The following is a 12,341-nucleotide window of genomic DNA, read 5'->3' on the forward strand; positions in this document are numbered from 1 at the left end:
ATTAGGGAAATCTAAGATGGGAAAAGGTAATCTGCGTGTAATACTGCATTCTTAAGTGTGGTTAGACTACTAATATGCTGATTAGTAAACCAAAGTGAAAGGAAAAGAAGTTAAGAATTTGCTAGTGTGAGGTTAGCCTGGGACAGCACTTGCCTATCTGCTGGCAGGGTGAGCCTAGAGCACACTTGTTCTCTATCTATCTAAAGACTGTGAATCAACAAATTCAGACATGTTGTAATTCTATGTCTTTGGGTATCTGAGAATGTCTCAAATGAGATACTTTTGCCTGGACACTTCACACTGACCAAATGCCTGTCGATGAAGATAATTGCAAGAAGGCAGACCTCTAAGTTTATATTGGAGAAAGTAACAAAGACCTGGTTGTGGGAAATAGGTATTGACTGTGTGACTTTTTTCATATATAGCTGGGGGATGTTCTCCAAATAACCCAACTGTATAGGGGAAGTTGTGCCCAATAAATGATCAATCACACTGTTAGAAACTCTTAGAAAAAAGAAACAATTGGGAAAGCTACAATAGCACACAGGAAATTTACTGCAGGAAACAGCTAATACATTCAAAAGTCAATATCACCAAGACTCCTTGAGTTTTGGCTTAACCTCCATCAGAGCCCTGGGCTCTAATGGGTCTGCCTTGTCAATACCAGCTGAGTTCCTAGTTCATATTTCTGTGGCTCACAGCACCTGTTAGCATATCAAGGGATAAAAGAGAAGCTAGGGAGCTGTGTCATAGGAGGGGAGGGGACGGCAGGTAAGGGAGAGGGAGGACCAGCAGGTACTGGCTGGCTGGGTGGGCCTTGTTAGGATTCATCTGGTTGAGATGAAAGATCATTGGAGGATTTTTTTTGAAGAGAAATTGATATGACATGATTAAGCATTGTTTTCCCATTGCTTAGGATTGAGCCCAGGGCTTTATACATGCCTGGCAAAGTTTCGGCCACTGAGATACAGTCCTACCCTCAACATGATCCTGTTTAAACCAGAAACCATTACTCTGGCTGCTGTCCTGAGAATGTGGGAGGACAAGGCTAGAAACAGAGACCAGCTGGAACTGATGGTACAGTCCAAGTGAAGAATGATGCAGTAGCAGTGGGTGTATAGATGTTAGAGCTGGATATTTTCTAAGGTGTGGCCAATGGCTCTTGTGTATAGATGGGTGTAGGAACTACGACTCCAAAATAAACATCAAGATTGTTTCCTTGAGCCACTAGAAATATTATCTACTCAGATAAGAAGGACTGAAGAGGCCAGGCATGGTGGCACACACCTTTAACACCAGCACTCAGGAGGAAGAGGCAGGTGGATCTCTGTGAGGCTAGTCTGGTCTACAGAGCAAATCCCGGGACAGCCAGGATTACACAACAGAACCCTGTCTTGAAAAAACAAAACAAAAAAGGCTGAAGAAGGGAGCAGGATGGGTAGAGAGATAGACTAACACTAATTCCATTTGGTAGTCTATTAGTCTATGCATAGCTATATCAATAAGTACATATATGTATGCATATAAATATGTATGTCACACACAGTCAACACACACTTCCCAGTCAACAACATATTTGCTATTCATACTCATGGATCTCATTTGCTTTCCTCAGCTGAGGGAAGCTAGCAATGCTGAGGGCATGCCTCTCACATTTGAAGTTGCAACAGGGCGGGCTTTCTACCCAGGGTCTCTCAATGCCTCTGGCAGAGAATGAGGTTACGTAGGACCATTCATCTGCTTAAGTCTCGCTGGTACTTGTGCTGAGACCGATGAAGTCTGTCTGCATGCTTAGCTGTGATCTACTTGTTCTCTTTTGTTGTATGTAATGATGGGTTGCCCTGAAAACTTATCCACCATGTAACCTTTGTGCATGAGGTGACAGATAATAGTCTCTAAAAGCAGTTTGTGGTGACTTTGCTCTATCTAAACTACTCAAATTTGTCTGAAAAGTAGTTGCGTAGGGGGCGATCATTTGATTGAGTTTTCATATCATCACTTCCGGTGAATGCATTCCACACACAATGGAACACAGTGGCCAACCCGCGGGGACACTTACTATGAGGTGCTCACTGTCGCAGGATGGATGGTTGCTCAGCCTCAAGTTGGTAAAGGTTAGGATGATTCTCCTGCTTTCTGGTACAGTGATTGTCCACTCACAGATCCAGGCATGAGAATTAGGGTTTGGGTAGTTGGGAGAAGTAAATGTTCCAGTAGGGCCGTGTAAATTCCCACCACATGCTGAAAGAAAGAAAAGAAAAATAATAATCAAAATATCTCTTTTCAGAAGGAACACTTTTAAAATTAGTTCTTAATGACCTATCTGAACAAAATTACTGGCCATATTTTTTTCCACATGTATGAGAATGCTCATCTGTATTCACTTCATGACTTCTTGTATTTACATCTGTATTTAGTTCTTGTCTCTGTCAATACTGAATGTTTTCTTACATGGAAAACAGTCCACTGGCAGCATTTAAATTATTATCAGAGCCCAGGATTATGAAAGACCAATAAATATAACAAACTCAGGAAAGCTAAAGTCATTATTCTGTTTTTCGACAGGACCTTTATTTCACCCGTGTTTGTTGGGGGCATTTAGGAACCTGAGTTCTTGATAGCTCTAAGGCATTACAATGCACCGATTTCTCAGGATGATTTTCACAGAGAAGCCACATTTCTGCTTTGCATCTCTCATGATACAAATTACTTTCCTTTGTGGCATTTACTCCAGCTATAAGTTTTCATTAATTAGTGACTGTTTATTAGCGTCAGCCTTTCAACTTCTCGTAAGAGTCAAAAAGACAAAAATCACATGTTCGTTTTCAAATTCTTATGATATCAGTGTCCAGTGCAGCATCTATCCTCTGTAGGAGATCAGTGCCTTTTCTAATACGTCATTGAACTCACCTTCTCTGCTGGATGTAAACTGCAGCCTAAATCCTGAGGCAGTGACAGAGCCATCTGTGACAAACCTGACCGAAGCAACATTGCTGGAAGTGTCCACATGGCTAGGAATGGAATTTCCACAATATCTGCCCAAAATATTTCCTGCAAGAGTCAAATAATTAATTATGCCCAGGCGATTGTTTTTCTGTCAATGCTTACTTAAGTTGTTTTGCATGGACAAAGAAGATCTTAAGAGACAACATTTTGTTCATGAAGAAATGGCAACCACTGTTATGAAAATCATGAATAAAAGTCAATATATTTAAATATATGCAGATGTATAAAGACTGGAGCCAATTAGGGTAAGTCTATCTCAGCCTGATGAGGAAGGCGTGCTCAGATGGCTGAAGAAATGATCCAAGTGCCTCTTATACTGTTATATGATATACACTGTCTCTCCCTCTCCTTATGCATCAGGAGACTTCTCCAATAACCACAGGTGGTACACTGGGGTCTCCACAGGACAAGGATGCTGTCCCAACACAAGGCTCTTTCCTTGTGCTCTCTAAGATGACTACAGAATGGCTATAGCAATACTGAGCATCCATTGTAATCTCTTAGAATCAAGGAAAAGAACTACCAGTCTTTCCCAGAGCCCATGAATCTGCATTTCTCTGATGACATCAGACACACCTTTGCCTTTCTCAGAAGCCAAGATGCTTCAGGGGTTGAATTAATTGATTAAGAAGTAAACACCCCCAAAGAAAGCAGGAGTTCACTGACCAGAGGTGTGGTTTTCCCAGATCTCCACAAAGTCTTTTGCACAACCAGGGGAACTCTGAAGATTAAAATCTTCAAAACGAATGGTGAGATAGTGTCCTGGGAGGCCCCGGAGATGCCACTGACAAAAGGCATTGTTTGGATAGGGAAGGGTCGGGTATCCAATGCTCTCGATGACTCCATTTTCCCCTGAGACTGTTCCTCCACATGGGGCTGCAAAACACACATACACAAAGGATATTCTATTATAGATTATTTTTATGATTAAACCAATATCATTTAAAACTTTTAGGAACCAAGTGAATATTAACAGAAGTTGTAAAAATCTGAAAAGGTTTGCTTAAAGCTTTCCTAATTCTTTGAAATCTACTGTGGATGGATAGAAAGATCCCTCAGGCCTACTCAGTGCGAGAAGTGGAAGGTGACTGTGGGGTGTCACATCCACTGTCTTGGGAAAGCGTGTAAGAGCTATTACTCATACATAAATATCATCCAGGAAGCAACTGGTAGGGTAATAAGGCCTGCCTGGTACACTCTGCCGCTGACACTGTCTGCACTCTTTTGGAAGGAGCAGTTGTTGACTGGCGACTGCTGGTGTCTACCTCTACAGGTTAACTATAAGTACACACTGCACATAGTTTTTTGAGAGTTCAGACCCACCAGACACTAAATTATATGTGATATGTGGTATCTTATATCACTTGGAGTGAATCTTCAATATGTGTGTTTATGGCTCACTTTTTGAGTAACGAAATCAAACTCCAGGGGAACAATGTGCTTTCCATTGAGTGACTGGCTTAGCATTAGAGATTCAGAAGGAAAAGGCTGGACCAGTCCATGGATGCTTGGTGTTCCAAGTCACTGTCCAAGTGCAGTTGTTGGATCACTAAGGAATTTGTTGTTTTGTTTTGTTTTGTTTTTCGAGACAGGGTTTCTCTGTGTAGTTTTGGTGCCTGTCCTGGATCTTGCTCTGTAGACCAGGCTGGCCTTGAACTCACAGAGATCCACCTGGCTCTGCCTCCCGAGTGCTGGGATTTAAAGGTGTGTGCCACCACCGCTCGGCAGGAATTTTATTTTTGCAAGTATATTATACTTATTTCATGGTAAGAGATAGAAACAAAGGTTGATATAACTGAAAATACTTTTTATACACAAGTTAGGAAAATATAAAACACTAAAGTTTTAATAAAAATTACATTTTAGCCTAATATAAAATAACTTAAAACTGGTGATAATGTTGTGAGTTTATGCGTAACCTTCTTCTTCCAAGTCTTAACATTAGGCAGAGGAGAGGCACAGTTTGGTTAAGTTTCAGAGTTTCCCTTTACCACTGCTGTCCTGCTTGAAAATAAAGCATTACCTATGGAATACTTGGCCTTGAATCCTATGTAGCTGGAACCACTGCCAGTCTGGAATTTCAAGTACATAAGTTCTCTTGAGGATATCCAGCTGCCAGGCAAAGTGTGCCCACACAATTTGGAAAGCACTGGAGCACTTGAGTCAGCTCCATCACGCAATTCAAGGTAGCTCGAAGAACAGCTAGAAGAAAGAAATTGTCAAATTTAAAAAAAAACCAAAAAAAAAAAAAAACCAGTTACTTTGACTTATTTTGTTAGTCAAGACTTCTTCAAGGACAATATTTAATCATCATTTTTTGTATTGTAAGACCACATGATTGAGTCTCTTTTGGCTTCGTGCCATTTCCTGAAGGAGCTTTTTACACTGGGAGATAGTTCTTTACATATTCTATATTTGTCTTACAAACATGAAAGTCATTTCAGGTGGACCATGGATTCAACTAAAGTAGAATCTGTCAGACATGATACTTGAATATATTTCACATGAGAGGGATCAACCTCTCTTGCAAGTCTCATGACTATGGCTACTATGGCTACACAGCTGCACTATGTCTATAAAAGAAGACAAGCTTTTACTAAGGTTTCCTAATAAAATCAAACTAGAGAGTCTATGCTAGTTTCTGTAAAAACAAATCACATTCAGTGTCAAAAAAAAAGTAGTGATCAGTAGCTCTGTTGTGACATGTATTCATTCATGCAAACATAGGAATATTTTAGATAAATGAAAAAGAAACCATATATCTGTGTATCAGCTTGTAGTTTTGCCTTGTTTTCATAGACTATATAGTTTTCCATGGATTTCAGAAAAGTCATACATGATCTCTGAGTTGTGATCCTGCAAGATTCCTGATGCAAATAAGACTGGGAAATTGTGGAGTGCTCACTTCAGTGTTGTTTGTGGCACTGGTAGCCTCTAGTGCCATGCCACACTCAGTCTTATTTGTTAAGCAGATATTTTTATCTGTGACACTCAATATGAGGCTGGAGAAAAAAAAATACCTGTCTAACAGAGATTGTATTTTTCCTGTGGGAGGAAGAACAGATGACCTCAATCTCAAATAGTCACCCTCAATATCTCTTGGAAGATGTGTTGAGGGTCAAGATGGGAGCAGCTGCCAGGCAAGGCTTTGAGGCTTTAGACATTTACTTATCTCTTTGTCTCTACATGTTTTTTTCTGGGCAGTGGGTACTGCTGAGCAAAGAAGAAATAAGTTGTCTTGAGACATGACAGCTGAAAAAATATTAACTTTGGGTTGGAGGAACACTAAAATGTAGGTGACTTACTTGGGTGTTTCTTCAATATTGAATTGATCTTCAAATTGGAGCTGTATACTTTTCCCAGAAGGAGCCTCTAAGATCCAAATGCATTCAGCATGCTGGGGATAATTAGCAGGGTAGTTGGGGGAGGTCACGTATCCATCAGAATCGGCACCGCGAATGTAGATACTGCCCCCACAGGCTGTCAAGAAACAGTTAAATCAATCTACAGTCTGGTGGATGGGAACATAATCAGCTACCACAATTGCTGTGTACAGTCAACTTTATTTTTCCTCTCAACTTCCTTTCACCAGAATTATCTTCATGTTCTTTTTAAGTAAATAAATTCTGTCTTTCCTGTAAAATGAGCTACCATACGTGTCCCTTTTTATTCTGTCAAATCATCTATTCTGCTCTTTTCATTAGGTCAGGTGTTTTGTTTTGAAATGTGTGTATGTGCGGGGATTTTGTTTGCTTGTTTGCAAACTCTATTTTACTTTTTACTTACTTATATGGGTGTTTTGCCTACATGTATGTCTGTACACCACATGCATGCCTGGTGCCATTTGAGGCCAGAAGATCCCCTGGAAATGGAGATACAGACAGCTGTGAGCTGCCATATGGGTGCTGGGACTTGAACCTTGGTCCTCTGGAAAAGCAGTTAGCACAGCTAGTATTCTTAAACCACTGACCAATCTCTCTAGCCCATTTGTTTGCTGTTTGAGATAGTCTTGGCTAAGTCTCATCTGTCTGTCACTGAGGTTGCCTTGAACTGTTGAACCTGTTCCATCCACCTCCCATGAGCTGGGATTATAGACACATATCATAATGCCCATATCCAAATTATCTATTCTGATTGAAAATTTTATTTTCAATAAAAACAAAACAAAATTTTTATGCAAAGTGTATGCAGCCTCACATGAACACATAAACTGTTCTACAAGGCTGACTGACTGGTTAGAACTTCCAGGATTGTAGAGCTGGACCGTTGTAGTCTGGAGCCAAACCATCTTGGGCTGTCTTTAGCCTCCTTAACAGTCACTTTATTGTCCACCTGTGTTTGATCTAACATGCATTTTCAAAGCTATTAGGTAAATCCTTTTAAAATAGACTAACAGATTCCCGGCTTCATCAACCCAAAGGCTAAGAATGTCATCATTAGCACTTGAGGCCAATAGAAATTTCCTTTCTATGTTATAAGCCACCTGGCTGTTGTTCCCACCAATGTATTTGGTAAGTGCCTTGATCTTGGACTCTCTTTTGTTCTGTTACTACAAAAGTTTCCTGAAATCATTACTATGCTGGAACCTAGCATTTTAGGATAACCTGATTCTGTTTTCCCAGATCATGGTCATTAATACTTTGAATCCAGAAAAAAAAAATTTTTTCCTTATTCCCTTTTATATGAAAGCTGTGCTTCTTCATCATAAGTACCATACCCATCACTCAGATGAGTGAGGAAGTATGCAAGAAGTCATAACTTCCCACTAGAAGCTCAGGTCAGTGAGCTTTCACTCGCTGCAGACCTATGATCTCAATATGTTAAAAACAAAAACAAAACAAACAAATAAAACAAAACAAAAAGGTAAGCAGGGCTGGGGAGACAACTCACTAGGTAAAAAAGTTTGCTATTCAAAGCTTATGAAATTCAGATTCTTAGAACCTTTGTAAAAGCCAGAAGTATAGCAGGGGGTAGCGTGCATCTGTAACCCCAGAATTCCTCTGGTGAAACAGGAAGCAGAGCCAGGAGCATCTCTAGATCCTTGGCCAGTTGGAGTACACAGTTCAGTGGCAAACCAAAAGAGATCCTGCCTCAAAAACAAGGAGTATTTTGAGGACTATTACTCTAGATCAGCAGTTCTTAACTTGTGGGCTGAGACCCTTTTGGGACCAAACGACTCTTTCACAGGGGTCACCTAAGACCATCGGAAAACATGGATATTTACATTAAAATTCATAGTATAGCAAAATTACAGTTATAAAGTAGCAATGAAAATAATTTCATGATTGAGGGTGACATACAGCATGTGAAACATACTACATTTACTACAGCATGTAGTAAAGGGTCACAGCATCAGGAAGGTTGAGAACCATCACTCTGGATCATCCTCTGACTCCACACATGAACCTCACATGTTTAGTATTGGCTTGCTTTGGAGACAGTCTTTTTATGCAACTCTGGATGGCCTGGAATTCACTACGTGACCAGACTGACCTTAAATTTGTAATCATTTTCCTGCCTCTGCCTCCTGAGAACTGAGTACCCTGCTCCTTTCTTTCAGATCCCCTACTACCACATGAATTTTATGGTTGCGTTCAATTCTAGACATTTGTAGAAATTAATGTTGTTGAAGATATTTATTCTCCAGTCTCAATTCTGTTGAGCAATCTGCTAATTGCTTCTCATACAAACTTCAACAGTCACTCCAAGCATTCCTTGTTAAACCTTCTCCCTTCTCCCTGTACCTTTGGATTCTCAGTACTACATGGAGTTCTATTTGAGATGGAAAATGAATCATCTGAGGGTCCTGTCAATTTTTAATCCTCCATTTGTGACTAGTCAGAATAAATTCATTTGTGTCTCTCATTTCTTTGCATAGCACTCTTGTATTTCTGGATCATGTTCCCTTCCCATCTGCCTCTTCTAGGATCTCCACCCTCTTCTTTCCCTCCTCTCTTCTCTTACCCCTTTCTCCATCCCTCACTCACTCTTTCCTTTTGCTTTTCCTTCCTTCAAATTTATCCAGCATGCTTATTTTGCCCCTCAGTCTCCTGCAAATTGTATACCCAGAGATGCCTTCTTTATAATTAGAATTTGATACCTATTGCATTTAACATGGTTGCCTATATCGTCCTTCTTTCCATCTGTGTCTCTCAGCTTCTCAGACATCAAACTCTTCTCCTTCTGTCAGCATTTTTTCTCAGACTGTCTTGTGTCTCCTGCCAGGGCTTCCGGACAGTGCTGGAGAGCCCCAGGAATCATTCTGCAGGATTTTCCAGCTTTTCATTCAAAAGAATTCCTTGGTTGCCCCATATCCACATGGTTTAAACCACAACCTACACTTTGTCAGTCCAGGCTAGACCAATCTTCTCATCTCCATTTTCCAACAGCCTACCAGACATCTTTGGGGATGTAATTCAGGGATTTCAGGATGAACATGTGTCAGTCTGGCACCTTGTGTGCATCTAGCTGTTATTCATGCTCCTTCACCCCTTCTCTCCACTTCCACCTTCAAGAGACCTGAATGAAAATCCATGAATTCCTGACTTACAACAACTTTTGATATGGCCTCTTTTCTACCTTCTTACTGACACTGCCTTAGCTCAGGACACAGCAGTTTTCCCTGAATTATTCTTTTATCTGGGTTCTTATTTCATTCTTCCTTTTTCTTTTTGGTTTTTCGAGACAGGGTTTCTCTGTGTAGCTTTGCGCCTTTCCTGGAACTCACTTGGTAGCCCAGGCTGGCCTCGAACTCACAGAGATCCGCCTGGCTCTGCCTCCCGGGTGCTGGGATTAAAGGCGTGTGCCACACATTCTTCCAATCAGACAGTTATGTTGATGTTTCTGTTCTGTCAAGCCATGGTGCTTTGGATTTAAACCTTTCAGTGGCTCCCCATAACCATCTGGGAATACTAGTACTAATGGCCCTGACATCATGACAAGTATGTGGTTCATCACCATATTCACCTCCTTTTGACCCTATTCAACAACATAGTAAATTCTTGCAGAACTGTGAATTGTCTTCTGGTGCTGAGATGTCTCCTGTTACATTGTCCTTTGCTAAAGCACAAATCTCCGTTCATTCCTTTCTTCTCTGGTCCCATTAGTTGGAGAGGTGCTTCTCCCTGTGGTTACAGATCCTGGAGCATTTCTCCATCTGGAACTTACTATGTCGTACAATAACTGCCTCTGCTTGTCTCCTTCATTGCATGAAGCCTCTTGATGGAACTTGGTAGTGTGTGCAGTGTAAAGCTCTTTATAAATGTTTAGCTAACAAATTAACAAGCCAATTAATCAGGTGAGAATAAAAGACATTTAGCACAGGGCCACAGAAATCTCAATCAACTACAGCAAAGAGAAGTCTTGGAGGCAAAGACAGTGTAAAGCTCAGCAAGTGATGCCAAGAGCTAGTCACACAAAACACAATTTAAGACATGGGAATGGTAGGAGGGAGACACGATGGGAAGAGAGCCAGGGAGAAGCCTGGCTTAGTAAGTAGTTGGAGACAAGCAAAGCACGACCATCTGGCTTGGGGCTGCCCCAAAATAGCTTTTAAAACCAAAAGATCTTTGTTTGATCTTAATATCAAGGACAGTCATGAGTGTGAGGAAAGGCAGGGAGATGATAATGATCACTAGTATAGACGCATGACCAGTGGACCTAGAAAGGAACTAAGAAGAAAATACACAGTATATCTGAACTGTCACAGAGTTAAGATTAATCCAGCATTAACAAAGTAGGAAAGCGAGTCCTGCAGGGAGGTCAAATCAGCCCGTTCAAACTCACTGTGAATCCCAACATGAAGACAGAGATGTAAGAGAAAATGCCAACCTTGAACAGCAGTGCAGCTGCCCTCAGAGCTGATAACAGATCCCTGCGTGCCAGAGCTTAGTGCACTAGGAATTGACTGAACACACTCTTTTCTTAGGCCTTGAACAAGTTATTAAATGCTTGAGTGTGTGTGGGGGGGATGATTAATAGAGATTTTTATTTCCTTTTCTTTTCCCAAATAAAGAAATGATGCTGACATTCTGAACTCTCTCACATCTGAGATGATGTGTAAAAAAACAAAAGGTTTCTGTTGTGCACGGTGGCATATGCTTTATAATTCCAGTATTTGGGATGTCAAGGCAAGAGGATCAGGGATTCGAGGTCTTCAGCTACTGATCCAATTCCTGGCTACCCTGGGCTACAAGAGACCTTATTTCAAACAACACCAGTATCAGCAATGGCAACAACAACAACAGCAACAAAAACCACGGTTCCATTAAGATCAATGTATCTTTTGAAGCATATTTGAGAATCTGGGATTAAGGTCATATAATCACTCATGATATTGAATTTGGGGAGACAAGTAAAGATTTAGTTCAGCTGTTTACTCTCCACCGACATTTAATTAAATCCTATTAAAAAAATAAATGTCATAAAAATCAAATAATCACAGTAAAATTAAATAATTAAACAAAATTAAGTAAGAGTGATTATATAAAGATTGCTGCTGTAATGCAATAACACGGGAATAATAACTAAATGAGTAATAATAGAATCATAGGTCAGTGTTCACTACAAAGGAAGAACACAATGATGATGAGGAAGAGCAATCATAGCCTTTACCATGCTATTGTAACTAAGTTTAACTTAGGCATTCCATCATGGAAAGGCCTAAAGAAGTCCAGGGGCCAGTTAAGATCAGTTCGTTTTCTACACATGGAGAATTCACTTTGTCAATAATTGGAAAAAAACAAAACAAAACAAAATAAAACCAATAACTTGGAAAACTCAAAGCCTCATTTTACTTACCTGTAAAGTAGAAATAACTATACTATATTCTCCTTAAAAAGCATCATACTGAATAGTCAGTGTACGAAGCATGATCTAAGACCAAGATTGATCAAAGACACCCGTTCTTATTAATACTATGACTTTCACCTCAGAAAATTTGGCATTTTCCCTCTAAAATCCATCTCAACAAAAATCAAAGAATCTAAGGAAAAATACAGATATAATTCTCAGAGGAATTACTTACCTAAACTCTTGGCCTCATATCTGATCTTAAATCCTTGCCCGCTGTTACTATTATCAGAAATGAACTGAACAAACATTTCATTATCTGAGGTGAACAGAGTCGACGGAGTATAAATTCCACAGAAACGACCATTTCTTCCAGAGGGTCCCAAGGGTGGAGAATGGATATCTGGTCCATTTCTTAGCTAGGAAGGGATTAAAATTGTGTAACATCCTTTATATTGCAAAACAGTGTTAAAAGGCCTATCAATTTGCATACTAAGAATTTTAAATTAAGTCTGCAAAGGCAATTAACTACGAAGAGTAACAAG

General features: G+C 40.2%; 1 protein-coding gene across 2 annotated transcripts in view; it reads right to left on the bottom strand.

Moving 5' to 3' along the window:
• Window positions 1-12,341, bottom strand: part of Cubn (cubilin) — a 233,806-nt gene that overhangs the window by 63,352 nt on the left and 158,113 nt on the right. For both annotated transcript variants that reach the window (XM_059263605.1, XM_059263604.1), the window contains exons 43-48: window positions 12,032-12,215; window positions 6,312-6,486; window positions 5,030-5,208; window positions 3,673-3,882; window positions 2,911-3,051; window positions 2,060-2,241 (exon numbers count right to left, since the gene is read on the bottom strand). In XM_059263605.1, the coding sequence (XP_059119588.1) occupies window positions 2,060-2,241; window positions 2,911-3,051; window positions 3,673-3,882; window positions 5,030-5,208; window positions 6,312-6,486; window positions 12,032-12,215 (1,071 nt within the window). The remainder of the gene's footprint in view (window positions 1-2,059; window positions 2,242-2,910; window positions 3,052-3,672; window positions 3,883-5,029; window positions 5,209-6,311; window positions 6,487-12,031; window positions 12,216-12,341) is intronic.

This window comes from Peromyscus eremicus, chromosome 5, assembly GCF_949786415.1.
Source record: "Peromyscus eremicus chromosome 5, PerEre_H2_v1, whole genome shotgun sequence".
In the NCBI taxonomy this organism is placed as follows: Eukaryota; Metazoa; Chordata; class Mammalia; order Rodentia; family Cricetidae; genus Peromyscus; species Peromyscus eremicus.